Source organism: Callithrix jacchus, chromosome 12, assembly GCF_049354715.1.
Source record: "Callithrix jacchus isolate 240 chromosome 12, calJac240_pri, whole genome shotgun sequence".
NCBI classification, from domain to species: Eukaryota; Metazoa; Chordata; class Mammalia; order Primates; family Cebidae; genus Callithrix; species Callithrix jacchus.
Window position 1 is genome coordinate 13018078 of NC_133513.1, and position 27917 is coordinate 13045994.

At 49.9% G+C, this 27917-nt stretch overlaps 2 protein-coding genes and 1 pseudogene across 23 annotated transcripts in view; all 3 read left to right on the plus strand.

Moving 5' to 3' along the window:
* LOC103796577 (uncharacterized) overlaps positions 1–27917 on the plus strand; it is a 196163-nt gene that overhangs the window by 100855 nt on the left and 67391 nt on the right. For 4 of the 13 annotated variants that reach the window (XM_078344632.1, XM_078344635.1, XM_078344636.1 and 1 more), the window contains one exon: positions 83–2231. The exons of 6 other annotated variants lie outside the window; for them this stretch is intronic. The gene's annotated coding sequence lies outside the window, so the exon portion shown is untranslated. Of the gene's footprint in view, positions 1–82; positions 2232–27917 lie in introns of those variants that run through there. 3 more of the 13 variants (XR_013524591.1, XM_078344633.1, XM_078344634.1) reach the window with 3 other exon arrangements.
* Positions 1–27917, plus strand: part of LOC144576513 (ATP-binding cassette sub-family C member 6-like) — a 134268-nt pseudogene that overhangs the window by 64583 nt on the left and 41768 nt on the right. The window lies entirely within an intron of this gene.
* Positions 2224–27879, plus strand: LOC103791191 (uncharacterized). 9 transcript variants are annotated; one of them, XR_013524595.1, is made up of 8 exons: positions 2224–2309; positions 8257–8394; positions 8489–8605; positions 9779–9871; positions 14109–14326; positions 18968–19161; positions 26232–26540; positions 27640–27879. XR_013524595.1 is itself a non-coding variant. In XM_078344645.1 (7 exons), the coding sequence occupies exons 1-6, from the start codon at positions 2238–2240 to the stop codon at positions 19155–19157; spliced, it is 828 nt and encodes a 275-aa protein (XP_078200771.1). In that variant the 5' UTR covers positions 2224–2237; the 3' UTR covers positions 19158–19161; positions 26232–27879. The 9 variants fall into 9 exon arrangements, 4 of the variants coding, with proteins under 4 accessions (XP_078200771.1, XP_078200773.1, XP_078200772.1 ...); XR_013524598.1 differs by lacking the exons at positions 26232–26540; positions 27640–27879 and adding exons at positions 15731–15811; positions 16056–16102 and having other exon boundaries at positions 18968–19100; XR_013524596.1 differs by lacking the exons at positions 26232–26540; positions 27640–27879 and adding an exon at positions 15731–15811 and having other exon boundaries at positions 16056–19110.

The following is a 27917-nucleotide window of genomic DNA, read 5'->3' on the forward strand; positions in this document are numbered from 1 at the left end:
TGCCACTAGCTTGGCCTCTGACCTTGGGCTTCCCTGAGCCTCTCTTTCTCTCTCTCTTTCCTTTTCCTTCTTTTCCTTTTAGATATTTTTTGACGGTCTGGTTCTGTTACCCCGGCTGGATTGCAGCGATGAAGTCATAGCTCACTGTAGCCTCCAACTTCTGGGCTCAAAGGATCCTCCCACATCAGCCTCCCAAGTAGTCAGAACTATAGGCGCATACCACCCATGCCACTATGGCATTGAAGGGGTTTTGAGGGATGAATAGGAGTCCACCAAGTAGGAAGGAGATGAAAGGATATCCAAGGGGGAGGAAATCTCTGACTTTTTTTTAAGCACACATGCGGTATTGCTGTGTTGCCCAGGCTGGTCTTAAAGCCCTGGGATCAAGTGATCCTCCCATCTCAGCCTCCCAAAGTGTTGGGATTACCGGGATGAGCCACTGTGCTCAGACAAGCCTTAGTTTCTTGGTCTGCGAAGTGGACCCTGGTCACATTAGCACAGATTCAAGAGCAAAGCTGGGCTTCCTTTAGCTGAGAAGTCCAACTTCTTCTTTCCCCCTGGGCACCTAGGGAGGTCCAGCTGTGGTGCGAGCTGGTGGGATCCCGTGGTCTGATCAGGCTGGAGGCTGCAGTCCAGTTAAGCAGCTGTGATAGTCATTTCTGGGGGCGATCAGCAGGCTGTAGGGGGCTACACCTTGCCTCCCTGCAAGGCAGGTCTGCGGCTTGGTCCTGTTGGCCCATCCCTCCCTTCAGCCTGGGTCTTGTTGCAGCCGCGGAAGACCCAGGTGTCACTGATGGCTCTGGGGACCGCTGCCCATGGCCAGCCTTGGGGCCTGCAGTTGGAAGGCGAGCTGGAGGAGCTGAGGCGAGACAGGACATTGTACCAGAAATGGGGAACCTTGCGCTTTAGGTGTGTGTGCCCCTTCTCCTAGGCTGACACCCCTGCAAGTTTCCCCTTTTCAAGTATGGAGGGTCCCCGGGGGGGACAGGATGGGTAGAGCTACCTGGAGAAACCCTGCTGACCTGCTGGGCCCCAATGAAACTCAGATCCCAGAGAAGAGCCCCCTCCCCTGAAAGCTGCCACATCCCTATCCCCTCCATTAGTTGCCGAGGCGGGAGCAGAAGTTAGAGTCTTATCATCCTAGCCTGGGGCTGCTTGGAGAGTCTTCTCATTTCCTAGAGACAGAGCTCATTAAAAAGGCAGTTGCCTGTGTGCTGGGAACAGCATGAGATTGGAATGAGCAAAGCTATCTTGGACACCAGACTATGCATTGAGCAGCTGTGTGGTGTTAGATAAGTCACCGGTCTAAACAGCAGCAGTAATGACAAGGAATAGCAACATCATTTGCAGATTTCATTTGTGTTTTTGCCCCATTTACATTCATTGAGCACCTGTTATGTACCAAGTGCTCTTCTGGGCACGTGGAAAATGACAGAGAACTAGAAGGGCAGAAACCCTTGCTCTTGGGGAGCTTACATTTATTTCATGTATGCTACCTCTCATCCCGATCACTGTGTCCAATGAGTGTTATTTTAGCTGCATTTTACATATGGGGAAACTGAGGCACGGAGGTCAAGTCCTTTGCACAAGGTCACCCAGCTAGTGAAAGACCATGCCTGGATTTCAGCCCCAGTCTGTGTGACACCAGATGATGTGTGCCATCTATCCCCTTGGGTCTTTGCTGTCAAATGGTGACAGGGACCCCAGCCATGCCCACTTGGATGGCACAGTGAGATGGTGAAGAGTTCTGAATGACAAATTGTGAAAGCACAGGGCTTCCCTATGTCCTGGTGTTCTCTTCTCTGAGAGAGACTCCAAACTTGGCATGCCAGGTCAGTTTTGACAGGCCCAGCTCATGACAGGCCCAGGCTGAGACCGTGGGGCCCCGTTGTCCCCGACACTGCCAGCTGCTTTAGTGGCTTTGGCCTGTTTTTCCCTCTGCACACCAGGCACCCCTTGCCGCTGCCCATCCCGCAGAGCCTCGTCCTGCAGGGGACCTTCACGGCTGAGAAGCGACACCAGCGCTATTCCCTGGAGACAAGGGTTGTCTTGAACAGCCGAAAGGAAACCCTGCAGACTGTCGTCCTGGGCTACCAGGCCAGACACCCCTATGTGAGTGGGTCCGGCACAGCCAGGAAGGTGCCTGAGAGCAGGAAGGAGGCCCCAGCTGCCTCGTGACCTACCTGCATGCGTGTATACATGTATGTCATTGTCCCTCCCAGGTCTGTGCAGGTCTGATGCATCCATATGATGGCACAGCCATCCCCAGGAACACAGAGGGGTGCCTGGTTACTTGGAATCAGCACAAGGTGAGTGGAGGCCCCAGAGACCTTTGCACACCAGCCAGCCCTGGCTCAAGTTGCTGTCATCTCTCAATAGGATTAGAAACATGTTCTCTGGGCTGAGTGCAGTGGCTCATACCTGTTGTCTCAGCCACTCTGGAAGCTCAGGCAGGAGGATCTCAAAAGGCCAGGAGTTAGAGCCATCTGGGCAACATATGGAAACCCCATTTCTCCAAAAAAAAAAAAAAAAAAGTTTTTTAATTAGCAACAGTGGTGTGCACTTGTAGTCCCAGCTACTCCGGAGGCTGAGGCAGGAGGATCAGTTAAGCCCAGGAGGTTGAGGCTTTAGTAAACTGTAATCATACCACTGCATTTCAGCCTGGGTCACAGAGCAAGACTCAGATACCCACCTTCCCCGAGAAGAGTTATCCACACTGGGCATGGTGGCTCACACCTCTAATCCAGCACTTTGGGAGGCCAAGGCAGGCAGATCCCCTGAGGTCAGGAGTTTGAGACCAGCCTGGCCAACATGGTGAAAGCCTGTCTCTACTAAAGATCCAAAAACTAGCCGGGCATGGTGGTGGGCACCTGTAGTCCCAGCTACTCGGGAAGCTGAGGCAGGAAAATTGCTTGAATCCAGGAGGTAGAGGTGGCAGTGAGCCAAGATTGCACTACTGCTCTCCAGGCCAGACTGCCTCAAAACAAACAAACAAACAAAAGAAGTTTCTCCTGCCTGGGTTCTCTGTTTCATTTGGTCCTCCCTATGTGACTGTCAGAGGGATATTTTGTTTCCTTTTTTTTTTCATATGGAGTCTCACTGTCACCAGGCTGGAGTGCAATGGATCTCAGCTCACTGCAACCTCCAATTCCCAGGTCCAGGTGATTCTCCTGCCTCAGCCTCCCGAGTAGCTGGAACTACAGGCGTGTGCCACTACACCCAGCTAATTTATGTAATTTTAGTAGAGACGGGGATTTCACCATGATGGACACAAGGGGGGACCTTGTGATCCGCCCCCCTCAGCCTCCCATAGTGCTGGGTTTATAGGCGTGAGCCACCCCACCAAGCTCAGAGGGATATTTTCTAAAGGCCAGCATAACTCTGCCACTCCCTTGCTCTCAAACCGTGACAGCCTCTCTTGGGATAAAGCCCCAGTCCTGTGCCCTCAGCCCCACTTCGTGGCCTGCATTCCCCTCATCCAGCCTCTTCACATTCCCTCGCCTGGCTCTTTCCTGCCTCAGGGCCTCTGCGTGTCCTGTGCCTGAAGCTGTCACCCTCTCCTTCACCTCCCTTCTACTCATGAGCTCCAGCATCCTCTCACATGACCCCCAGACCACCTCACACACACCTGCCTCAGCCTCCCAAGTGGCTGGGATTACAGATGTGCATTCCCATGCCTGGCTAGATTTTGTATTTTTCTTAGAGACAGCCTTACGCCCTGTTGGCCAGGTTGTCTTGAACTTGTGACGTCAAGTGATCTCCCCGCCTCGGCCTCCCAGCCAAAGTGCTGAGATTACCGCTGTGCCCAGCTTGCCCTATATCTTTTGCTTCTAGCACCAATCATACATTCCAGTTTCTTTCTTTCTTTTTTTCTTTAGACAAAGTCTTACTCTGTCACCCAGGCTGGAGTGCAGTGGCACAATCTTGCTCACTGTAGCCTTGACATCCTAGGCTCAAGCAATCCTCCCACCTCAGCCTCCCAAGTAGCTGGGACCACAGGCACATGCCACTGCCACCACCACACCTGCCTTTTTTAATGTTTTATTTTTAGTAGAGAGAGTCTTGCTATGTTGCCCAGGCTGGTCTTGAACTCCTGGACTCTAAGTGATCCTCCCATCTTGGCCTCGAAAGTGCTGGGATTACAGGTGTGAGCCACCATACCTGGCCCCAGTTCTGTTTTTGTGTGATTCATCAGTCACTGGTTCCTTTGTTACTCTGGAAAACTCGTGATCTCCACCAGCACTTTATTTACCACTGTAGCTACAGGACTTGGTACACAGTAGGTGCTCAATGAAGAGTTGCTGCCGTGGTGCTATTTAACACCCACTGCATGCCAGGACCCAGAGTAGAGGTCACCAGACTTTTCAGGAAAGAACCCAGTAGTAACTAGTTCAGGCTTCACGGGCACACGGTTCAGGCCTTGTTGACTCAACTCTGCCATTGCAGTTCGAGAGAAGCGTGGACGGTACGTAATGAACACGTAATGAATGGGCGTGGCTGTGTCCTAACAGGACTTCACTTACTAAAACACACCACATTTGGACCAGGGGCCTTAGTTGCTGACCCCTGAGTTAGAGGGTCTTTTTTGAGACGGTATTGCTCTGTCACCCAGGCTGGAGTTCAGGGGCTCGATCATGGCTCACTCACTGCAGCTTTGACCTCCTGGCCTCAAGTGATCCTCCCACCTCAGCCTCCTGAGTAGCTGAGACCACAGGTGTGCACCACCACGCCCAGCTCATTTTAAAAATGTTTTGTAGAGATGGAGATCTCTCTCTGTTTCCCAAGCTGGTCTTGAATTCTCAGATTCAAGGGATCCTCCTTCCTTACCTTTCAAAGTGCTGGGATTAGGCCAGGCATGGTGGCTCATGCCTGTAATCCCAGCAATTTTGGAGGTTAATGAGGGTGGATCATTTGAGGTCAGGAGTTCAAGACCAGCCTGGCCAAAATGGTGAAACCCATCTCTACTAAAAACCTACAAAAATTGGCTGGGCATGGTGGCAGGTGCCTATAATCCTAGCTACTTGGGAGGCGGAAGCATGAGAATCACTTGAACCTAGGAGGCGGAGGTTGCAGTGAGTGGAGATCACACCACTTCACTACAGTCTAGGGGACAGAGAGAGACTTGGTCTCAAGAAATAAAAAAAGTGCTGTGGTTACAGATAAGAGTCACTGGGCCTGGATGAGGGTCTTGACATTTTGGCTCTTTAGGGGTGAAACTTGTTTTTGCCTGTGTGTCCTTGGCATATTATTTCATGTCTCTGGACCTCAGTTTCCTTGTCTGTAGAATGGGGGCAGTAGTGCTCATCTCTTATGCAGGGGCTGTGAAGATTACAATGGAGTATTGTAAAATGCCAACTACACCCCCCGTCCAAGGCTTCTTCCTGACACCTCTAGGAGGCGTCGATACTCTGGGCGATCACCACATTTTTCAGCAAGCATTTATGGAGCATGTGCTGTGTGCTAGGCCCCCAAGGAAGACAGTCATTGTTTCTCTCTCTCTGTTTGTTTGTTTGTTTGTTTGTTTGAAACAGAGTCTCCCTCTGTTGCCCGGCTGGAGTCTGGAGTGCAGTGATTAAATCTCAGCTCACTGCAACCCTCCACCTCCCGGGTTCCTGTGCAGACGCCTCCTATCCCTTTTTTTTTTTTTTTTTTTTTTTAAACCAAATCTCCCTCTGTTGCCCAGGCTGGAGTGCAGCTGCGTGATCTCAGCTCACTGTAACCTCTGCCTCCTGGGTTCAAGTGATTCTCTTGCCTCAGCCTCCCGAGTAGCTGGGATTACAGGCACCTACCACCACACCCAGCTGATTTTTGTACTTTTAGTAGAGATGGGGTTTTTCCATTTTCGTGTGGATGATCGCAAGCTCCTGACCTCAGGTGATCCACCCTCCTCAGCCTCCCACAGTGCTGGGATGACAGGCGTGAGCCGCCTCACCTGGCTGTTTGTCTCTTGCAAGATGCACCCCAGCCCCTGGGAAGGAGGGTGAACCAAGCACGTGTTGCGCATTGAGACCCACCCTTCTGGGCCTCCCTTCACCATTAGTCAGATGAGGCTGTGTGTGAGAGTGAGAGTGTGTGTGTGTGTGTGTGTGTGTGTGTGTGTGTGTGTGTGTCCGTGTTTCCAGGGATGACGTAGTACAGTTCTTGGAGCTTTTAGGGGAAAGCGAATGGCAGGATGACAGCCTCAGACACCTGCAAAGTGCCTCCCGATAGTGTTTGCTGTTTCTTATGCCGGAGATTGCAGAGCCGGCACCGTGGGCCAAATTTGACCTGCAGATGGGTTTTGTTTGGTCTGCTTAGCATTTAAATTTTTTGAGGAAATTAATTGCTACATTTGAAAATCAGAAGATTTTGAGTGAAATCCAGATTTCTGCTGTTTCTAAGAAAAAAAAAAGTCAGAAGATGTGACTATACCAGGCTTCAAATCCCAGCTGACACCAACAGACAGAGTAAATGGCAATCCTTTCATTTCGTATAATTTGGCTCTCTGCTCTTTTTTTTATTATTATTATTTTTTGAGACGCAGTCTAGCTCTGACCCAGGCTGGAGTGCAGTGGCACAATCTTGGCTCACTGCCATCTCTGCCTCCTGGTTCAAGTGATTCTTCTGCCTCATTTTTCTGAGTAACTGAGACTACAGGCGCACATCACCACATTCAGTTAATTTTTGTATTTTTTAGTAGAGACGGTGTTTCACACGTTGGTCAGGATGGTCTCGATCTCTTGACCTTGTGACCCTCCCGCCTCAGCCTCCCAAAGTGCTGGGATTACAGGTGTGAGCCACCGCACCAGGCCTCTCTGCTCTTTTTAAAACTATGTCTACGCTGGGCGTGGTGGCTCACACCTGTAATATCAGCACTCTGTGAAGCTGAGGCAGGGAGATTATTTGAGGTCAGGAGTTCGAGAGCAACTTGACCAACATGGTGAAAACCCATCTGAACTAATACAAAAAAAAAAGCTGGGTGTGGTAGTATGCACCTGTTATCCCAGCTACTCAGGAGTCTGAGGCAGGAGAATCACTTGAACTCGGGAGGTGGAGTTTGCAGTGAGCCAAGGTCATGCCACTGCACTCCAGCCTGGGCGACAGAGTGAGACTGTCTCAAAAAACAAAACAAAGCCGCCGTGTGTGTTTAATGACAAACATTTTTCTCATTTCGCATTTCTCTCAGTCCTCTCGGACCCTTATTTCTCTTCCTCCATCTTGGTTCTAACGTGAAGCTGAGCATCCCTTTAAAGGTGCACAGCAACAATAAAGCTTCTTAGCAGGCAGTTTTAACTTCTCAGTCAGCACAGGTAGGAAAGATGGCAACGTGCTACTGTGTACTTGGCCTGTGGCAGAATCTGAATGGTTGTTGAGTGAATAAATTCAGCAGTTGTGTATTAGTTTGCTATGTTTGCCGTAAGAAACTGCTACAATCTTAGTGGCTTAAAGCATCACAGATTTATTTTACAGTTTTGGAGCTCAGAAGTCCAGATTGGATCTCACGTGGCTAAAATCAAGGTGTTAGTAGGGCTGTGTTCTTTTTGGAAGCTCCAGGGGAGAACCCATTTTCTTTCCTTTTCCAGCTTCTACAAGCTGCCTGCATGCCTTGGCTCATGGCCCCTTCCACCTTCAAAGCCAACAGCATGGTGTGTGACTCTGACCCTCCTGCCTCCCTCTCATAGGACCCTTGTGATTAATTTAGGGCCACCTGGATAATCTCCCCATCTCAAGATTCTCAGTCCAATCACATCGCGAAGTCTCTTTTGCCATGAAAGGTCCCATATTTATAGGTTTCAGTGATGAGGACATGGATGTCATCGTGGAATGCATGTTCTTCTGCCAGCTCCACAAAGAATTGTGCATTCTTTCACTCTAGCACAGCTTTGACCTTGGGGTTTCAGGCTGTAACTAGGGATTCTGCATTTGCCCAAATATTTATTGAGCACCTACTACACGCCAGGACCTGTGCTAAGTGTTAGGACTAGGGCAGTGAACAAAACAGACTACTCCCAGGGCACTCTCTTTGAAGAAGACACAGGTATTCACATTTGTCCCATCATGCCCACCCTGCCAGTCTTACCTGTGGGCATTGGAATTCACCATTCCCATGTACCCGTCCCCACTTCCTGCCCTATAGATGGAACACTATAGACTGCTCCGTATCCCATCAATCTTTGGACCACTTTCTTCTGACCTCTGGGTTCCCGGGGTGGCTTCTGCAGGCACGTAGAGATGGGACAGGACCTCTCTCAGTGCCTCTGGTTCTCACTCACCTAGGCTAAGAAAAGGGAGGTTGAGGCCACTTTGAAAGTCAAGCGGAAAGTTGTACTGCACTTAAAGGGTTTGCATCACGACAGATCTCAGCACGGGGAAAGCCGGCACAGCCTAGCCCTGGACTTGGCCCATTCCTTCCAGGTACAGGTACCCAGCTTGGGCAGACACTGGTTTGTGACCTCCACACAGAGCTTGGCTGTTAGAGAAGTAAAGGGTGTTGTCTGTTTCTTCCCAGCTGAGCTTCCCCCAGGCCCTGAGCTTGGATGGGGGCATCATCTTTAGACAGAGTCCTCCAGGAACGTTCAATTTTGGCGTGGATACTCGAGCTGCCATCAACCACGTCACATCCCAGGTGAGGAGGCTGAGTTCTGCTCCCTTGCGTAGGGAGGCAATTTTTAATAACCTTTAGTGAAGGTGCCCTGTATGGAATGTCTCAGGAGGTGGCAGGAGACATGAACCTGGGAAGCCAACAGCACAGCCCTTATTTTGGCAGTGTGTGTGTGATTAGTCAGGAGGCATTGACTATTATAAACTAATGTTTGCCTCCTTGTGAAAGGCCAGTATTCATGTCTCAGCTCAGCGAGGCTCTGCTCCATGCAGTCTCTCAGGATCCAGGCCTCCCCACCTTGTGGCTCTGTCCTAGATGACAGATGAAGAGAGAGACAGTGGAGAATTAGGCAGGAGGTTTTTATGGGCCAGACCTGTAAGTCGAAAGGTTGGTCATTCCTGCCTGGGTTCTCATCACATGACCCCACCTAGCTGCAAGGGAGGCTGGGAAATGTAGTTTTCGCTGTATGTCCTGGAAGAAACAAAACGCAGTTTGGTAAAGATATAGCAGCCATTGCAGGTATATTTACTCATTCATGGCTGTTCATTTGTTCATCCATGTATGTCTTCATGTCCATTCATTCAGCATGGATGAGTTGTGTCTCTGCCGTGTGCCAGGCTCTGTGATGTGCATTGGGGGGTGCAAGGGTGACTCTGTCCCCATCTCTGTTTCCATCTTTGAGGAGCTTTAAGTCTAGTGGGCTTTTAGTGTTAGATAAGTTCAAGTTCATCTCCCAGTTTCACTGTTAATGAGCTATGTAAGCTTGAGATACTGGACACCACTGGGCCTCAGTTTTGCTATCTGGGAAATGGGATGGTAACACCAACCCAGCAAAGCAGGGTTGGGGATTAAATGAGATGGTCATTGTGAACCTGGTAGCACAGTGCCTGTGTCATGGTCAGGGTCAAGGAGAAGGTGGCGTGGCTGTGGGGGGTGTGAACAGGCACCATGGCAGGGAATAGGGGGTCCCAGAGTGGTCTTCCCAGCGCCCCCATCCAGGGCTTCACTTCCGAAGCATCCTTTCTCTGGAGTGCAGCCTGAGTAAGATTTAGGGCTGAGGAACATTGAGGGAGGACAGACGTTTCTGACTTGAGCTCTGGGCATATTCTGGGATGCATTTGCCCAGCAGCCATCACCCGGGGTTCTGCATCTCCGTCTCTGTTCCTTGTGACCCTTTTCCAACACTTCCCGAAACAGGTCTCGGTCCAGCTGAACAGATCTGACTCCAACTTTGCGTTTTTCTTCCAACTCAGACATCCCCACAGACCAGCATTTCCTCCAGACTTCCAGGTATGGATGTTGCTCCCTAGGGGATGACCTTGACTTGCCTGCCAAGGGTTGTGTGTGAGCAGCCGGCCTGCTGGGCGGTGGATGGAAGGAAGGCAGGTTGGGGGCCCGAGGGAGGGAGGCCGCACTTGCAGCGTCATTCTTAGCCAAACGGCCTCTGCAGAACCAAGAACAGATGGCAGAGAGGTTTCCAAATCCATCATTTGGAAGTGATTGTCCAGGCAAGAAGGGTTTTAGCCTCCCGGGGGTGGGGATGAAGGATCATATTTCACTCTTGAAAATGGACAGAAACAGAATTTTCCTCCTAACTGTGCCCTCTATTGGGCTTGGGAGAAGCCGTGTAATGTTTCAGGAGGGTTTATTGACCCAGGGTATTTTGCACAGTGTGGAAATAAAGAGGTGGAGAAAGATATCCAGGTGGAAGCCCCCAGGGCCGGGGCCCTAGAGAGCCCTGTCCCCAACGAAGTTTGCGGCTTCGTTGAGCAGGGTGTGCGTGGTGTTTGCACAGGAATTAGGTGGTGGCTAATTCAGGGACATGGAGGTGCACATAGGAAATCCTGACAGGGATGAGGCCCTCAGGAGGTGTGGGGCAGACCACTAATTTGATATCAATAAAAAAAATTAATTACAGGTGGGGTCTCACTATGTTGCCCAGGTTGGTTGTAAACTCTTGGCCTCAAGCTGTTTTCCTGCTTCAGCCTTCCAAAGTGCTGAGATCACAGGCATGAGCCACTTTACCTAGCCTGAGAAATTTCAAGATAAATTTCTTTTGAGCCAGGATCTCACTGTTTCCTGGGCTGGAGTGCAGTGGCGTAATCACGGCTCACTTCAGCCTTGACCGCATGGGGTCAAGCGATCCTTCCACCTCAGTTTCCTGAGTAGCTGGGACCACAGGCATGTGCCACGACACCTGGCTAGTTTTTGTATTTTTTCTTTTTTTTTTTGGCAGAGACAGGGTCTCACTGTGTTGCCCAGGCTGGTCTTGAACTCCTGGCTTCATGTGATCCTCCTCCCTCAGTCTCCCAAGGTACTGGGATTACAGTCATGAGCCACTGCATTCAGCCCTGACAGCATTTTTCAAACACCTGCTGTGCATTCCCTGTGTGTTGGGTTTTAGGAAATTGAATGGAGCTGAAGAATGGCTCTGAATGGAGGAATCTGCTTATTCTGAGAGGCACGAGCTTTCACAGGTTGATGTCCCCGAAGTCAGGATATATCTATACAAGGACACAGGTCACCGTTTCACTAGCAACCTTTTGCTTTTGTGGCATTCCCTAAGATCACGGCCCATCTGAGCACTGCTGGCATCTTAGATCCGAGGAACCACCATCATATGAACCATTCATTCTAGGAGCTGACGTCTGTGGAGTGATTGCATGGCAGGCCCTGTTCTAAACCCTCCTTGTGGATTATCTTGTGAACAGCTCTTGATGCTGTTGTGTGGGGTGTGGAGCACTGTGGTACCATTTTGGGTGTATGGTTCTGAGACTTAGGTGGCGTGACTTGCCCAAGATGATGGAGCTCACGAGAGGAAGATTTTGGATGGGAACCCAGGCGTCTGGCTTCAGAGCTCATGCGATTCCCTGAACTCACTGGGGAGTGGGGGTGGGTTCCCCTGGAAGCATGGATGCTGGATCATCTAATGGGTTCAAAGATTATTATTATTATTTTTGAGGCAGTCTCACTCTGTCGCACAGGCTGGAGTGCAGTGGCCCAATCTTGGCTCACTGCAACCTCAGCCTCCCAGGTTGAAGCGATTCTCGTGCCTCAGTCTCCCAAGTAACTGGGATTACAAGCATATGCTACCATGCCTGGCTAATTTTTTGTGTTTTTAGTAGAGATGGGATTTTACCACGTTGGCCAGGCTGATCTTGAGCTCCTGTTGACCTCAGGTGATCCACCTGCCTCGGCCCCCAAAGTGCTGGGATTACAGGCGTGAACCACTGCACCTGGCTCAAAGATTAATTTTAGTTGTTTTTGTTTTGTTTTGTTTTTTAGATGGAGTCTGGCTCTGTCGCCCAGGCTGGACTGTGGTGGCACGATCTTGGCTCACTGCAACCTCTGCCTCCCAAGTTCAAGAGATTCTCCTGCCTTAGCCTCAGGAGTAGCTGGGATTACAGGCGTCCGCCACCACAACTAGCTAATTTTTGTATTTTTAGTAGAGACAGAGTTTGCCGTGTTGGCCAGGCTGGTCTCAAACTCCTGACCTCAGGTGATCTGCCTGCCTCAGCCTCCTAAAGTGCTGGGATTATAGGCATGTGCTAATGTGCCTGGCCATTTTATGTTAATTTTTAAGACGGGGTCTTGCTCTGTCACCCAGGCTGGAGTGCAGTGGCATGATCATGGCTCACTGCAGCGTCCACCTCCCAGACTCCAGCCATCCTTTCACCACAGCCTTCTGAGTAGCTGGGACTACAGGTGCACGCCACCACGCTCAGCTAGGGTTTTCGATTCTTGTAGAGATAGGGGGTCTTGCTCTGTTGCTCAGGCTGGTCTCAAACTCCTGGCCTCCAGCAGTCCTCCTGCCTTGGTCCCCAAAGTGCTGGGATCACAGGTGTGAGTCATCGTGCCCTGCCAGTCTATGGGTTTGACAGATGCATATAGAGTCATGGATCTGCCATTACAGCGTCATTCAGAGAAGTTTCTCTGCCCTAAATAATCCTCCGGGCTCTACCTTTTCATCCCTCCTACACTCCACCCGCCGGCAACCACTGCTCTTTTTACTCGCTGTGGTTCTGCCTTTTCCAGAATGTCACGGAGCTGGAATACGGTGTGCAGCCTTTTCAAATGGGCTTCTTCACTTGGTAATATACATTTAAGTTTCCTCAATGTCTTTTTTTTTTTTTTTTTCAGACAGTTTTGCTCTTTTTGCCCAGGCTGGAGTGCAATGGCATGATCTTGGCTCACTATAGCCTCTGCCCCCTGGGTTCAAGAGATTCTCCTGCCTCAGCCTCCTGAGTAGCTGGGATTACAGGCATGCACCACCATGCCTGACTAATTTTTGTATTTTCAGTAGAGGCAGGGTTTCTCCATGTTGGTCAGGCTGGTCTCGAACTCCTGACCTCAGGTGATCCTTCTCCCTTGGCCTCCCAAAGTGCTGGGATTACAGGTGTGAGTCACCATGCTTGGCCTCCTCTATGTCACTTTCAGCTTAATCGCTCATTTCATATTAGCACTGGATAATAGTCCATTGTGTGGATGTATCATATTTTATTTATCAGTTCATCTATGGAGGCACCAGGCATTCTTTTAAAAGCTTTCCAGGCTGGGCATGGTGGCTCACCCCTGTAATCCCAGCACTTTGGGAGGCCGAGACGGGCAGATCACCTGAGGTCAGGAGTTTGAGACCAGCCTGGGCAATAAAATAAACCAGACTCTACTAAAAATACAAAAAAAATTAGCTGGGCATTGAGGCAGGTGTCTGTAATCCCAGCTATTCAGGAGGCTGAGGCAGGAGAATCACTTGAACTTAGGAGGTGAAGATTGCAGTGAGCCGAGATTGCACCACTATACTCCAGTCTGGGTGACACAGTGAGACTCCATCTCAGAAAATTAAAAAAAAAAAAAAAAAATTGCAAGGCACAGACTGGATTGAGAACCACAGGGCTAAACCCACTTTGCAGATGGCGAGACTGAGGCCCAGATCAGGAAAGGGAGGGACTCAGGTCCTGAGGAGCTGGTAGAGCCTTGGGCCTCTCTGCTCGCACCCGCCACTGTTCCCCTCAATACCCTTGTTGGGCCCAGCCACGTGTTCACCCCAGCCTGACCACTCGGGTACTCAGATGCCATCCCCTTTGAACCCCAGAAATTCTGGGTCCTTTGGTTCCTGGCAGGCACTCTATAGGGCCTCCTTTTCTGTGGAGGAGTTGCAAAGATGTCCTCTGCTTCCCCCACCAGCCTCTTCAGGCACCGGCACAAGTTTTAGAGCTAGGCAGACTCAGGTGGCCTATGTGACCCTCTCAGAGCCTCAGTTTCTCCATTTCACAGTAAGAACTCCCATTTCACGTGTGGTGGAAAGGTCAAGATGAGACTGTACTCCTGAGCTGGGAGCTGGGGCTGGGGTGGGCTAGCTCCCCGTCCTCCCTCTGTCTGTTTCTCTTCCTGCTTGTGTGCTGTCTACCATGGTTGGTGGGTACTCAAAGCTGGAGTGGCCCAGAAGGGCTTCCTGGAGGAGGAGGCAGCCCTCCCCCACACCCAGGATCCCACAGACCCTCCCTGTCCTTCCCCTGCCTCCCTGCAGGTGCAGGCAGCTGCCGGGCACTACAGAGTGCGCAGCCTCAATGGGTCCCTATCTGTGCGAATGTCCAGCCGGGAGCTGGTTCTGCTGGAGGTCGACGCCAGCCAGGACACTCGGAGGAGCGGCCAGGGCTGGGGCGTGAGTGTCCTTCTCCACCAGGCTGTCTTCAGCGCCCCCAGGGCTGTTCGGCTGCAGCTGTCTGGAAAGATCACCCCAGCAAGGTAACGGTCTCTAGGTGGCCTGCGACGAGGCGGGGAGACCATAGAGGGCAAAAGGCACGTGTCTTGGGACATGGGAAGTCCTCACTCAGAGGCCCCTCTCTGTCCCTCTGAAACCACACCCAAGTCAGCCCCATCGGTGCCACTGAGGGCGGGCATCAAAAGCAGGTGGCATTCAGTTTTCCACTTTGACCCTTTCTTTCTTTTTTGTATTGTTATGAGAGCGTTGATTGTAGATGGCTTAAAGGATGATGTGTAAGGGCAGGGCACCATGGGTCACACCCCAGGGCTTTGGGAGGCTAAGGCAGGAGGACTGCTTGAGTTCAGGAGTTCCAGGGCAGCTTATGCAATACCACGAGACCCCATCTCCACAAAAAATTAAAAAATATATTAGCCAGATGTGGGGTGCACCTGTAGTCCCAGCTCCTCATGAGGCTGAGGTGGGAAGATTGTTTGAGCTCAGGAGTTCAAGAGCAGCCTGGACAACATAGTGAGACCCCATCTGTACAAAATATTTTTAAAAGCCAGATGTGGTGGCATGCACCTGTAATCCCAGCTACTTGGGAGGCTGAGATGAGAGGATTGCTTGAGCTTCGGAGTTGGAGGCTGCAGTGAGCTATGGTTGCACCATTGCAGTCCAGCCTGGGCGGCAGAGTGAAATGAGCCTGTTGCTAAAATAGCAATAATAGTAATAATGTAAAAATGAATGAAACAAAATCACTAGTGACCCAAAGAACGTGTGTCTCCCTCTGGTCTCACATCTGAGTATATATTTGCATATAGATGTGTCCAGTATGGTGGGGTCCAGGGTTGGCCACTTGGGTTCAGGTCCTGGCTCTGCCACTGCTGCCTCTGGGACCACTCTCCCTTCTGTGCCTCAGTTTCTCCCCCTGCTTCTTAGGGTGGATGAACTGAGCGCTGCATGTGAGTTCCATGCCAGGGCCAGTGGGCATGCTCAGTGGGTACCCTCTTTGCTGCAGGTGTCAAACGAAATGCCAGACTTCCCTGCTACTGTCCTCTGGGTGCTCAGACATGACGCCTGTGTGACCAGGGGCGGGGGGTCTTTTTCCCAGCAAGCAATTCTCTGGTGGACACTAACTGGTTGTCCTACAAATTAACTGAGTTCTGACCCTGGAGGTGGCATCAGCCCCCTCAGGTAAAGTGTGCAAGACTGCCCACAAGCTTAGACACCATTCCCCTCAGCCTTGCTAGTAGCCGGATCTACAGGCTCGCCACCACACCTGGCTGCATTTTTGTACCATTTTTGTAGGAACAGGATCTTACTATATTGCCCAGGCTGGTCTTGAACTCCTGGCCTGAAGCAGTTTTTCTGACTTAGCCTCCCAATGTGCCGGGACTACAGGCATGAGCCACATTTTATACATCATTACACATTATTACTTGTAGATTATTATGATTCTTCATGTTATCTACCATGACTGCTCCCATCACAATGGAAGAACCTAGGTTCAGCTCCCACTGTGCTTGGTGAGTGCTCGAGAGCTGGAGGGGATCAGGAGGGCTTCCTGGAGGAGGGGGTCCTTCCCCACACTCAGGTTCCTGTGGACCCTTTCTGTCTACCCTCTGCTTCTGGGCTCTCCCCTGCCTCCTGACCAGCTGGTTATAACTCAGAGGTCCCTATGACCTCCTCCCATCTTGTGTCTGATCATTTGCGAAAATGGCTCACAGAATTCAGGGAAACCTTTTATTTATATTTACTCATTGCTTATAGAGGCTATGATTGGAGAATGGCCGGATGGAAGAGACGCATAGGGCAAGGTATGGGGGAAGGGGTTCTGGGCTTCCCTGCCCTCTCTGGGCTCAGCATCCTCTGTGTGTTCAGCCCAGAAGCTCTCTGTGAGCCCCATGGTTCAGGGATTTCTATGGTGGTTTCATCATGTAGGCGTGACTGCCGAATAACTCAGTCTCCAGCCATTCTCCCCTTCTCAGAGGATTCAAGTTCCAAGCTCTAATCATGGCTTGGTCTTTCTGCTGACCACTCCAATCCAGGAAGCCGCCAAGAGTCACCTCATTAGAACCAAAGGTGCTCCTATCAACAAAAGGCATGTCCTACTTCCAAGGGATTAGGATCTCTGTGTCAAGGATTAGGGGCAGAGACTAAGGATATATTTCCTATTACATCACTATATTCTGCTATTTTGAGTACTGCATATTCTGGTACAAACTAGGTCTCCATTAAATATTTCCTCTGTGATCCGGGCGTGGTGGCTCAGGCCTGTAATCCCAGCACTTCGAGAGGCTGAGGCAGGCTGGTCACCGGAGGTCAGGAGTTTGAGACCAGCCTGATCAACATGGAGAGGCCCAGTCTCTACTAAAAATACAAAATTAGTCAAGTGTGATGGCGTGTGCCTGTAATCCCTGCTGCTTAGGAGGCTGAGGCAGGGGAATTGCTTGAATCCGGGAGGCAGAGGTTATAGTGAGCCGAGATCGTGCCATTGCATTTAAGCCTGAGCAAAAAGGGCAAAATTCTGTCTCAAAAAAACAAAAAAGTGTCCTTTGCAGTCCCAGGTTTGTTCCAGCTTTAGGGCATGGATTTAAGGAGACCCTTGTCCGTGAACGTGGCCCCAGATAACCTTGTCCTCAGAATTGCCACCACAGCTGTCTGTCCACCCACATGTCCACCTGTCCGTCCTTATCTCCAGTCTGAAAAGGATTTGAGGCACATTATTAAAATGTACCTTGTTCTAGGTCAGGAGTTGGCAGACTTTCAGTAAAAGGCCAGATGGTAAATATTTTCTGCTTTGCGGACTGTGTGGTCGCTGTTGCAACTACGCAACCCTGCCATTGAGGCACAAGAGTGTCACAGACCATTCATAAATAATGTGCGTGACTGTGATCCAATAAAACTTTATTTATAAAAACCAGTGGTGGGCCAGTTGGGGCCCACAAGCTATAGTTTGCCAGCCCTTGTTCTAGATTTTAAAAAGATACACAAGGAAGCTGGCAGAAGGGAAAAGAAAAATAGGAAGATGCTCAAAGTAATATCAGCAAACAAAATGGATGCCATGTGTTCCTCTGTGTTTTTTTAGAGCTCAACTGAAGATTTGGCTCTGAGTTTCCTAGCAGCCAATGCAAAGAGAGAAACCAAAAAGTAGTAGTATTTGCAGTGGCCCTCAGAAAGTGCACACACACACTCCACAGCTGTGCACCATGAAATGCACGGCTCATCTTGTTCCTAGTGGTGAAGCTCAAGGGAAATCTCTCTCATGGTGTCACGTAAGCAATTCACTGTGTGATGATAGGAACTGCGTCCCCTGCCACAGTTTTCCAGCCAGTTTAACATCAAGCTTCACAAGTCTGTTCCTTTCCTCACATCTGTCAATCACTCATTATGACCCAGGAGCAGGCACCTTGTATTCCAGTTGATTTAATTGTAAACAGCCCTGTGTATTGGGCACTGATAGCTGCTTGAGCTTTGGATATGTGACTCTCTGTCTACCTGTTTCCTCATCTGTATATTGGCGATCATAATATTCTCAAAACTCACAGGGCTTTTGTAAGGAGTCAGTGCGTCTAAAGTGTGCGGTGCGTGGCAGAGAGCGTGTTGGTTAGATATTGCTGCATAGTGAGCTACCCCAAAGCTTAGAGATTAAAGAACAACCATTTTGTGTGCTCACAATTCTGTGGGTCAGAAGTTTCCTCAAGGCTTAGGCAGTTCTGCTCTATGTGGCATCAGCAGGGGTCATTCTCTGAGACTCTTGGCTGACATCAGCCTTCAGACGAGTCAGTTACCAGCCAGCTGTGTGCATGGGCTGAGGACGGAGTGGCGGCTTCCTTCCCATGTGTGGCACCTTGGTGCTCTTCCACATGCAACCCCCCTCTCTCTTTTCAAGTGGCTGCTTGGGCTTCCTCACATCATGGCAGTCTCAGGTTGGTCAGACTTCCTACCAGGTGTCTGGGTTCCAAGAGGAAGCGTTCCTGTGGAAGGTGAAAGTTGCAGATCTTAGGGTTCTACGTTGAAAGTTCTACAGTGTCACTTATGCCACATTCTATTGACCAAAACACAGGTCACAAGGCTAGCCCTGATTCAAAGGGAGAGGAAATAGATCTCACATCTTAATGCAGGAGTGGCAAAGTCACATTGCAGGAGAGTGTGTGGGAAGGGGTGGCCATAGGTGGAAACACCCTCTGTCACACCTGGGTGAGTACCTGTCAGAATCAATATCAATTTCAGTTCAGGGCCAGGCACAGTGGCTTATGCCTATAGTCCCAGCATTTTGGGATACTGAGGCAGGTGGATCAACTGAGGTCAGGAGATCAAGACCAGCCTGGACAATATGCTGAAACCCCGTCTCTACTAAAAATACAAAAATTATCCAGGTGTGGTGGCGGGGGCCTATAATCCCAGCTACTTGGAAGACTGAGACAGGAGAATCATTTGAGCCTCAGAGGTAGAAGTTGCAGTGAGCCGAGATCGTGCCACTGCACTCCAGCCTGGGTGAGAGTCTTCCCCGCCCTCCAAAAAATGCTTAATATCAGTATGTCCACTTTATTCCCCACTTCACATAAGAAGAAGCGGATGCTCAGAGAGCTTATATCCTTGTCCCAGGTTATCCTGCTATTTGGAACCCAGCTTTGCCTGACTACAAAGCCTGATCTTAACCCCCTTACTTCACCGTCTAGGATTTGGCTGTTTTCCAAGGCACTACTGGACCAGAACATGGCACAGCTGCTCCTCAAGGCATCTGAGGAAAGGAGGGGAGGCCAGGTCCTGACCTTACAGAGCCAAACCCGGCACACGGTGGCTGGCTGGGCAGCGATGCCCCGCCTCCTGACACTCGCAGGAAGGCTGAAGCAGAAGGAGACACTTTGAGAGGGTGAGGGCCTGGGGAACACCATGGGGCAGGGGCAAGCACTTTCTATGGAACTGCGAAGTAGATTCAGTCCACCCAAGCCCACTGATGTTCCAATTCCAGCATCTCACTGGTGTATACACAGTTTTAGATAAAGGGGCCTAGAGGATTCCCCTTTGTGAGAAATGAATATGCATTCTGACAAAGAAAATCTGCTAACTAAAAACCAAATAGGGTTCCTTATGCAGGACTTGTCAAAGCCTTTAAAATGCTAACAGACATTGTGTATCTCCAGGAGGGAGAGGTGGGTGCAGGGTTTCCAGGCATATTTTTTTAGAAAACTTTTTATTTTGATGTAACACTAGACTTGTAGAAAAGTTGCAAGAATAGTACAAAGAATCCCACAGCTCCTTTGCCCAGATTAATCAATTGCTAACATTTTACATTTCGTTGATTATTCTCATATTCATATTCTCTCTATATGTACATGTATGTCTACTCTGTTTATGATTTCATTCCTGACTTGTGTTTTCTTAGGGTGCAGACATGATAATTCTTTCTTTTTTTTATTTTATGAGAGCATTTTGCTCTTACCCACGAGGCTGGAGTGCAGAGGAGCGATCTCAGCTCACAGCAGCCTCTGCCTCTCAGGTTCAAGTGATTCTGCTGCCTCAGCCTCCCAAGCAGCTGTGATTACAGGAGCACAGCATCACATCTGGCTAATTTTTTTGTATTTTTAGTAGAGAATGGGGTTTCACCATGTTGGCCAGGCTGGTCTCAACCTCCTGAGCTGAAGTTCTGCCTCAGCTCCCAAGGTGCTGGGATTACAGGTGTGAGCCACCACGCCTGGCCAATACTGACATTTTGCAGGGTGCGAGGCAGTCATGTTGTGAAACAGCCTCCGTCTGGGTTTGAGAGATGCTTCCTGATGCCTGCATTCCAGGAAGCCTGTTGGTAGGACACCGCAGAAGTGAGGCAGCCTCCTGTCAGGTGGCACCTGCTGTCCATTTGTACAGCGTTGGTGACATTAGCTTGGATCTCTTGATTAAGGTGGGGTCTGCTAGGTTTCTTGGCTGTAAAGCTCTCAATTGTTTCCTTTGTAATTAATGAGTAATTGTGGTGAGATACTTGTAAGTATTCTGTGGTCTCATCGAATTGTGAACCTCCTAGGTTTAGCGTCCACTGATGATGCTGGTCTGAGTCTGTTACTGCTATGATGATTGCCAAATGGGGATTTTTCTAATTAAAAAAAGGATTTATTGCTTAGAGGCCAGGTGTGGTGGCTCATGACTGTAATCCCAGCACTTGAGGAGGCTGAGGCAGGAGGATCACCTGAGGCTAGGAGTTAAAGACCAGCCTGGCCAACATGGTGAAACCCTGTTGCTACTGAAAATACAAAAATTTGCCAGGCGCGGTGTTGTATGCCTGTAGTCTCAGCTGCTCAGGAGGCTGAGGCATGAGAATCACTTGAACAGGAGGCGGAGGTTGGAGTGGGCCAGGATTGTGCTACTGCCCTCCAGCCTGGGAGATAGAGTGAGTCTCTGTATTGCTCAGGGTAGAATGCTTTCCCTGCTCACTCCCTCTGCCTTTCCCTTCCCTTCTGTCCTAATCTGTCCTCGAAATGCTATAACATACCTGAGACTGGGTCATTTATAAAGACATTGGCTCATAGTTCTTCAGGCTGTACTGGAAGCATGGTGCATTTGCTTCTTGAGGTGGGGAGCTGGGGGGTGGGCTGCCAGCACGTCACAGGCCAGAGCAGGATTAAGAGAAAGAGGGGTGTGCCACTACACACGTTTAAACAACCAGATCTCACTGTCACAAGGACAGTCCCAAGGGGATGCTGCTAAACTGTTTCTGAGAAATCTGCTCCCACTGATCCAGCCGCCTTCCACCAGGCCCCGCCTCCGACCCTGGGGATTCCAATTCAACATGGGGTTGTTGGGGACATAGGTCCCAACTATATCACTGTCCCCCTTTCCTCCCTTCCTTAACCTCAGTACGGACTCATGGATTCCTGTTTTATTCTGTAATCCATAATGATCATGATTTATTTTAGTGCCCAGTTTTCCAAGATTTACCCCATGGGAGTCCCTGAAGGATGGCTCCTCTCCCTCCCACTCCCCCTCAGCATAGAGAAAAGTCCAACCGTACAGCAAACACCCATGTGCCTCCCACCTAACTACTATAATTGTTTGCATTTGCGTTATTTTCTTTATCCCCTATGCACTATCCACCTGTCAGAGGTGTGTAAACCAGAGCAACTCCATCTTGAATGGGAGCTGGGTAAAAAGAGGCTGAGAACTACTGGGCTGCATGTTATGTATAAATTTTCAGTGCCATAGAAGAACTAGCACTCGAATATAAATTTTCTCACCAAGGCAATTTACTTCTATGGAAGATTTGGCTCACAGATGGAGCAATAATGAGCACACACACGTGGTCAAGGGAGGGTAAGGGGTTTTTATTCCTGACGGAGGTCGCCCCTACTGCTATATCATTCTCCTATTGGCTAGGGTTAGACAGCACAGTCTAAGCTAATTCCAATTGGCTATTTTAAAGGGAACAGGGGTAGCAGCTAGAGTGGTGGAGTGGATAGTTTGGTAGGAAGGACGGTTACTGGACCGGTTAGAGCAGGTGACCAGGGGTGACTCAGGTCAGAGCAGGTGACCAGGGGAACAGATGTGAACTACTGATTAGAACGGGCAGGAAAGTTGTTTACTGAAACTAGAGGCAAGGGGGCAAAGAGGACCAGGACGTTAAACTTTAAACTGGAGCTGAACATACTGACACACTGATTGTTTGAGGAGAAGCCTGGAGTTCACTATGTCTAACATGCATTCCCAGAAGTTAAGGCATTCTGAATCCCAGGATGAGATAGAAGGTCGGCACAAGATACATTTCATAATGACCTTGCTGCTAAAACAGGTTGCAGTAAAGAAGCCGGCTAAATCCCACCAAAAACCAAGATGGTGACAAGAGTGTCCTCTGGTCGTCCTCGTTACTACACTCCCGTCAGCACCATGACAGTTTACAGATGCCATGGCAACATCAGGAAGTTACCCTATGTGGTCTAAAAAAAGGAGAGGTATGGGCCAGGGGCGGTGGCTCATGCCTGTAATCTCAGCACTTTGGGAGGCTGAGGTGGGTGTATCACCTGAGGTCAGGAGTTCAAGACCAGCCTGGCCAATATGGAGAGACCCCATCTCTACTAAAAATACAAAAAAATTAGGTGGCCGTGGTGTGGTGCATGCCTGTAGTCCCAAATACTCGGAAGGCTGAGGGAGGAGAATTGCTTAAACCTGGGAGGTGGAGGTTGCAGTGAGCTGAGATCACGCCACTGCACTCCAGCCTGGGCAGCATTAGATACAGTGAACTCCAAGTTTCTCTTCAAAGAATCAGTGTGTCAGTATGTTCAGGCCTCTTATTCTTTAATTCTCTACTTTAAAGTTTAACTTCCTTGTAGTTTCAGTAAACAACCTTTTCCACCAGTTCTAATCAGTAGTTCACATCTGTTCCCGCCCCCTTCTCCATCCTGAGGTCATCCAGGCCACCTGTTCTCGTCTCCTGTCCTTGTCACCTGCTCTGAACTGTTCCATAAGCGTCTTTCCTGCCAAACTACCCACCCCACCACTCCGGCTCATACCCCTGCTCTCTTTAAAATAGCCGATCACAGTTAGCTTAGACTGAGCAGTCTAACCCTAGCCAATAGGAATGACACAGCAGTAGGGACTACCTGTGTCAGGAATAAGAACTCCTTCCTCTCCCTTGTCCAGCTGTGCTTGCCATTGACTGGGCGTGGTAGCTCACGCCTGTAATTACAGCACTTTGGGAAGCCGAGGTGGGCAGATCACGAGGTCAGGAATTTGAGACCATCTTGGCCAACTTGGTGTAACCCTGTCTTCTACTAAAAATACAAAAATTAGCTGGGCGTGGTTGTGGACACCTGTTTACTGAGGAAATTAATATTCGAGTGCTACTTTTGTGGCACCAAAAATTTACGCATAACAGCAACAAGAGCGAAACAATCTCAAATAAAATAAATAAAAAATACAAAGCGGTGGGCATGAATAACCCACCTTTTTTAGTGTATATAATCAAATAACCGTAAAAACAGGCAGCCTGCAGTCCTGAGGGCTGCTCTGTCTTGAGTAGTTATTATTCCTTTCTTAATAAATTTGCTTTTGCTTTGCACCGTGGACTCGCCCTGAATTCTTTCTTGCACGAGATCCAGGAAGCCTGTTTTGGGGTCTGCATCCAGACCCCTGTCCTGTAAAACATCCATCTGTGTTCTTACTGATGCTTTCCAGAGTAAGTTGTAGACATCAGAACACCTTACCTCTAAATGGATTAGCGGGCACATCACGAACTAAAGCTCAGTATTTTCTTACAGTCCCCCCGTCTCTTAATCTCCCTCCCTTACTTCCTTCCTCTGGTCACGTAAATTTATGCAATGAAACCTGCCAATCTCAGCTGGGAGCAGTGGCTCAAACCTGTAATCCCAGCACTTTGGGAGGCTGAGAAGGGTGGATTGTTTGAGGCTAGGAGTTTGAGAACAACCTGGACAACATAAGCAGACTCTTTGATACCACAAAAATTTTGGAAATTAGCGGGATGTGGTGGCGCATGCCTGTAGTCCCAGCTACGTGGAGACTGGGGTGGGAGGATCGCTTGAGCCTGGAAGGTGGAGGTTGCAGCAAGCCATGATTGCGTCACTGCATTCCAGCCCGGCCACAGAGTGAAACCCTGTCTCAAAGAAATAACCATTTAAATGTCTAGTGGTCTCTCTTTGTGGCATTAATTTGCATTTTTTTGTTGATGAATGATGTTGATCATATTTTCGTGTATGTTATTTGTTCACGTAGCTTCCTTTGAGACAGGTCAGATCAATTTTTTCCCCATTTTAAAAGTTGTCTTTTATTGAGCTGTAAATACTCTTTATGTATTCTGGAATAGAATGTTTTCTTCCATTTGGATTTTTATGCCTTTTTTTTTTTTTTGAGATGGGGCCTCGTTTTGTCACCCAGACTGAGGTGTGGTGGCACGATCATGCCTCACTGTAGCCTCAAACTCCTGGGCTCAAGCAATCCGCCTGCCTTAGCCTCCCAAGTAGCTGGGACTACAGGTGCATGCCAGCATACCCAGATAATTGTTTTTTAGAGGCATGGTCTCCATTTGTTGCCCAGGCTGGTCTGGAACGCCTGAGTTTAAACAGTCCTCTTACCTCCACCTCCCAAAGTGCTGGGATTATAGGAATGAGCCACCATGCCTGGTCTGATATTTTTATGCCACTAAAGTTTTTTTTTTTTTTTCTTACTACAGTGGGTAAGAACTACAGTATAATATTGAATAAAAATGCTAACAGCAAAAATTCTCACCTTGTTCTTAGTCTTACAAGGAAAATGTTCAAAATTTCCGCAAATAATTTTCATGTTTTCTATTGGTTTTGCATAGATGTTCTTTATCAGATTGCAGAGTTTTGTTTGTTTTTTAGAGACAGTCCTGCTCTTCTCCCAGGCTGGATGGTGCAATCTCAGCTCACTGTAACCTGCAACCTCCACCTCCTGAGTTCAAGTGATTCTCCTGCTTTAGCCTCCCAAGTAGCTGGAATTACAGGCACCTGCCACCACACCTGGCTAATTTTTGTAGTCTTACTAGAGACAGAATTTCACCATGTTGGCCAGGCTGGTCTCAAACTCCTGGCCTCAAGTGATCTGCCTGCCTCAGCCCCTCAAAGTGCTGGGATTATAGGCATGAGCCACCATGCCTGGCCAGTTTTTATTATTCTTAAGAATGGGTGTGGAATGTAGTCAGATGCCTTTTCTGAATCTAGTCCATATTCACATGGTTTTCCACTTTCATTTTGTTAGTAGAGTGAGTTAAATTGGTCTTCAGTGTGAAACCAACCTTGCTTTAGCGGGATTCCCTCCATTGTTTCATAAGCATTTTTCTTTCTATATGTAATTGAATTTGGTTTCCTAATACTTTGTTAAGAAAGTTGGTATTCGTGGGCTGGGCACTGCGGCTCACGCCTGTAATCCTAGCACTTGGGGGGTCCGAGGCAGGCGGATCTTGAGGTCAGGAGATTGAGACTGTCCTGGCCAACATGGTGAAACTTCATCTCTAGTAGAAATATGAAAATTAGCTGGGCGTGGTGGTGGGTGCCTATAGTCCCAGCTACTCCAGAGGCTGAGGCAAGAGAATCGCTTGAACCTGGGAGGCGGAGGTTGCAGTGAGCTGAGATCGCACCACTGCACTCCATCCTGGCAGCAGAGCGGGACTCCGTCTCAGAAAAGAAAAAAAAAAAATTGGTATCTGTGTTCACAGCACTATTGCGTTGTAATTTTCCTTTTTTGCAAAGCTCTTGTCAGGTTTGGTATGAGGTTTATGCTGATTTCATAAACCAAGTTGATGATTCTGTTCTTTTTCTTTTCTGAAAGCGTTTGTATGAGATTGGTGGTGATGGTCCCTACATGTCTGATGGACTCTACCAGTGAAGACCTCTGGAGGTTCTCTGTGGGATTTGTTTGGAGAACATATAAATCCAGAGCTATTCGGGTTTTCTCTATTACTTTGCAGATTAGCATGCTTGATTTTCAGAGTATCCTGTGCGGGAGCTGCCATAATTTGATGGATTTCACAAATGTGCTGCCATTTCTTTTTCTTTTGAGTAGGAGTATCGCTCTTTCACCCAGTCTGGAGCGCAGTAGTGCGATCTCAGCTCACCGCAACCTTCACCTCCTGGGTCCAAGCGATTCTCCTGCCTCAGCCTCCTAAGTGGCTGGGACTACAAGTGTGCGCCACCACGCCCAGCTAATTTTTGTATTTTAATAGAGATGGGGTTTCACCGTGTTGGCCAAGCTAGTCTCATTTTCTTTACCTCATGATCCACCCACCTTGGCCTCCTGAAGTGTTGGGATTACAGGCATGAGCCACCACGCCCAGCCTACAAATGTGACATTTCTGACATGAGTTACAAGTGTGACATCATGAATCTAGCCTCTTCCTACCCTGAAATTCTTTTCCCTCCTCTCCAAAGCAGCTCGGTTCCCTGAGCCACCCCCTGCTCTGTTCTTCTCTCCCATCCTCTGCAGGCACCCTCAGAGTCACTGCTGACTCAGCTGTGCTGGGTTTCCTCCTGCGGGACAAGCATGAGAAGGCAGGGAACGGCACTAGCGTGCGCAGCGTGACCTGTGTCCTCACCCAGAACAGCAGCCAGGCCTTGCCTGCAGAGCTCCAGCTGAAGGGCCAGCTGCAGGCCCAGAGGAGGAACCTGAGGGCCCAGGCCAGCATCTGGGTCCAGGCGGCCAGCCTGGCTCTAGGTGGAGCTTGCTCCTGGGGCCCTAGGCACAGCCAGCTTGGAGGTGGCCTGACGCAAAATATCAGCACGCTGAGTGATGCAGGTAGGATGAGTGGTCCAGGCAGAACAGCTTCTTCCTCCAAGACTCCCAAGTCCTGGGGCCAAGGGAGGGGGGATAAATGAGATTCCAGCACCCTAACTCACATTCCAGCTTCGTTTCTTTCCCCTACTGGCTTTCCCTGCACATCTGTCACTTCTTCCCCGGGCTATGATTCAGCCAGAACACGCAGGTTCAGGACACTCGATGTTACAGTATTGGCATGCTTCAGATGAGATGGTGATGGCAGGTGCCACCAAGCCCCTCCTCTCTCCCTCCTTCTCCTCTCCTTTCTCTCTCCCTCCCTCTCCTCCTCCTCCCTCTCCCCTGTCATCTCCCCTCTCCTTCCCCCCTCCTCTTTCCCTCCCCCTCCCCACTCCTTCCTTCCCTGTCTTCCCCCCTTCTCCCCTGCTCCTCTCTCTTTTCTCCCTTCCTCTCCCCTTCTCTTCCTCCCTGCCTCTCCTCCCTCCCTCTCCCCACCCTGTTCCACTCCCTCCCTCCCTCTCCACCTGCCTCTTCCTCCACCTGCCTCTTCCAGACTGCCTCCTCCCACCTGCCTCCCTCCGCCTGGCTTCCCCCTGCCTGCCTCCCCCAGTCTGGCCTCCTAACCCCAACCCGTTCCCTGGGAAAGCTGGTGCAGTGTAGATGCCTGGTCCAGGACCCCAATGATGCCCTCTGGGACAGCGGCTATGAAATAGTCCCAACAGCCCCTGCGTGGGCTTCTCAGAGATGTTCCCTCCAGGCCTGGAGGGGCCGGGTGCAGCAGTGAGGGGAGGACACACCATCTCTCTGAGATTTGGGCCCTGTCCTCAGGAGCTGGAAATCCTAAGGGGACACGGGTTCCACTGCTTGCTACGTTTGGTGACTGTGCTGTGAGGTTGGACTAGATGAAATCTCCACTTCTGTGAAATGTGGACAATTTCGTATGGTCTAACCTGGTGTATTGCGGGCAGTGAGACCTGGAGCTGGGGGGCTCAGGGGACCCTCCAGAGAGCAGCTGGGCTGGCCAGGCCCCCGTCATGTTCCCACCGGACTCAATGGGGTGGAGTGGGCTGAGTGGTCTCTGGGGCTCTGGCCATCCCTGCCCACTGGCCTCTTTCCCCAGGACTCCCCTCTAAGGCAGAGGAACTTTTTTTCTCACCCATGTGTCTTCCAACTGCTCAGCATGCCTGGCACTGTGGAATGCGAGGGGTCAGCTAGATGCTACCCTTGGCCTAGAGGGCCTGACCCCCGAGTCCCCGAGCTGCCAGCTCCATGCTAGCTTCCATCATATCCACAACGTGCCCACCCTAAAGCACTGGGGCCTGCCCTTCTCCATAGATGGCTACAGGTACTTCCAGGTGAGGAGGGGGTTGTGCCTGGGCCACAGAGGGGACAGTGGGT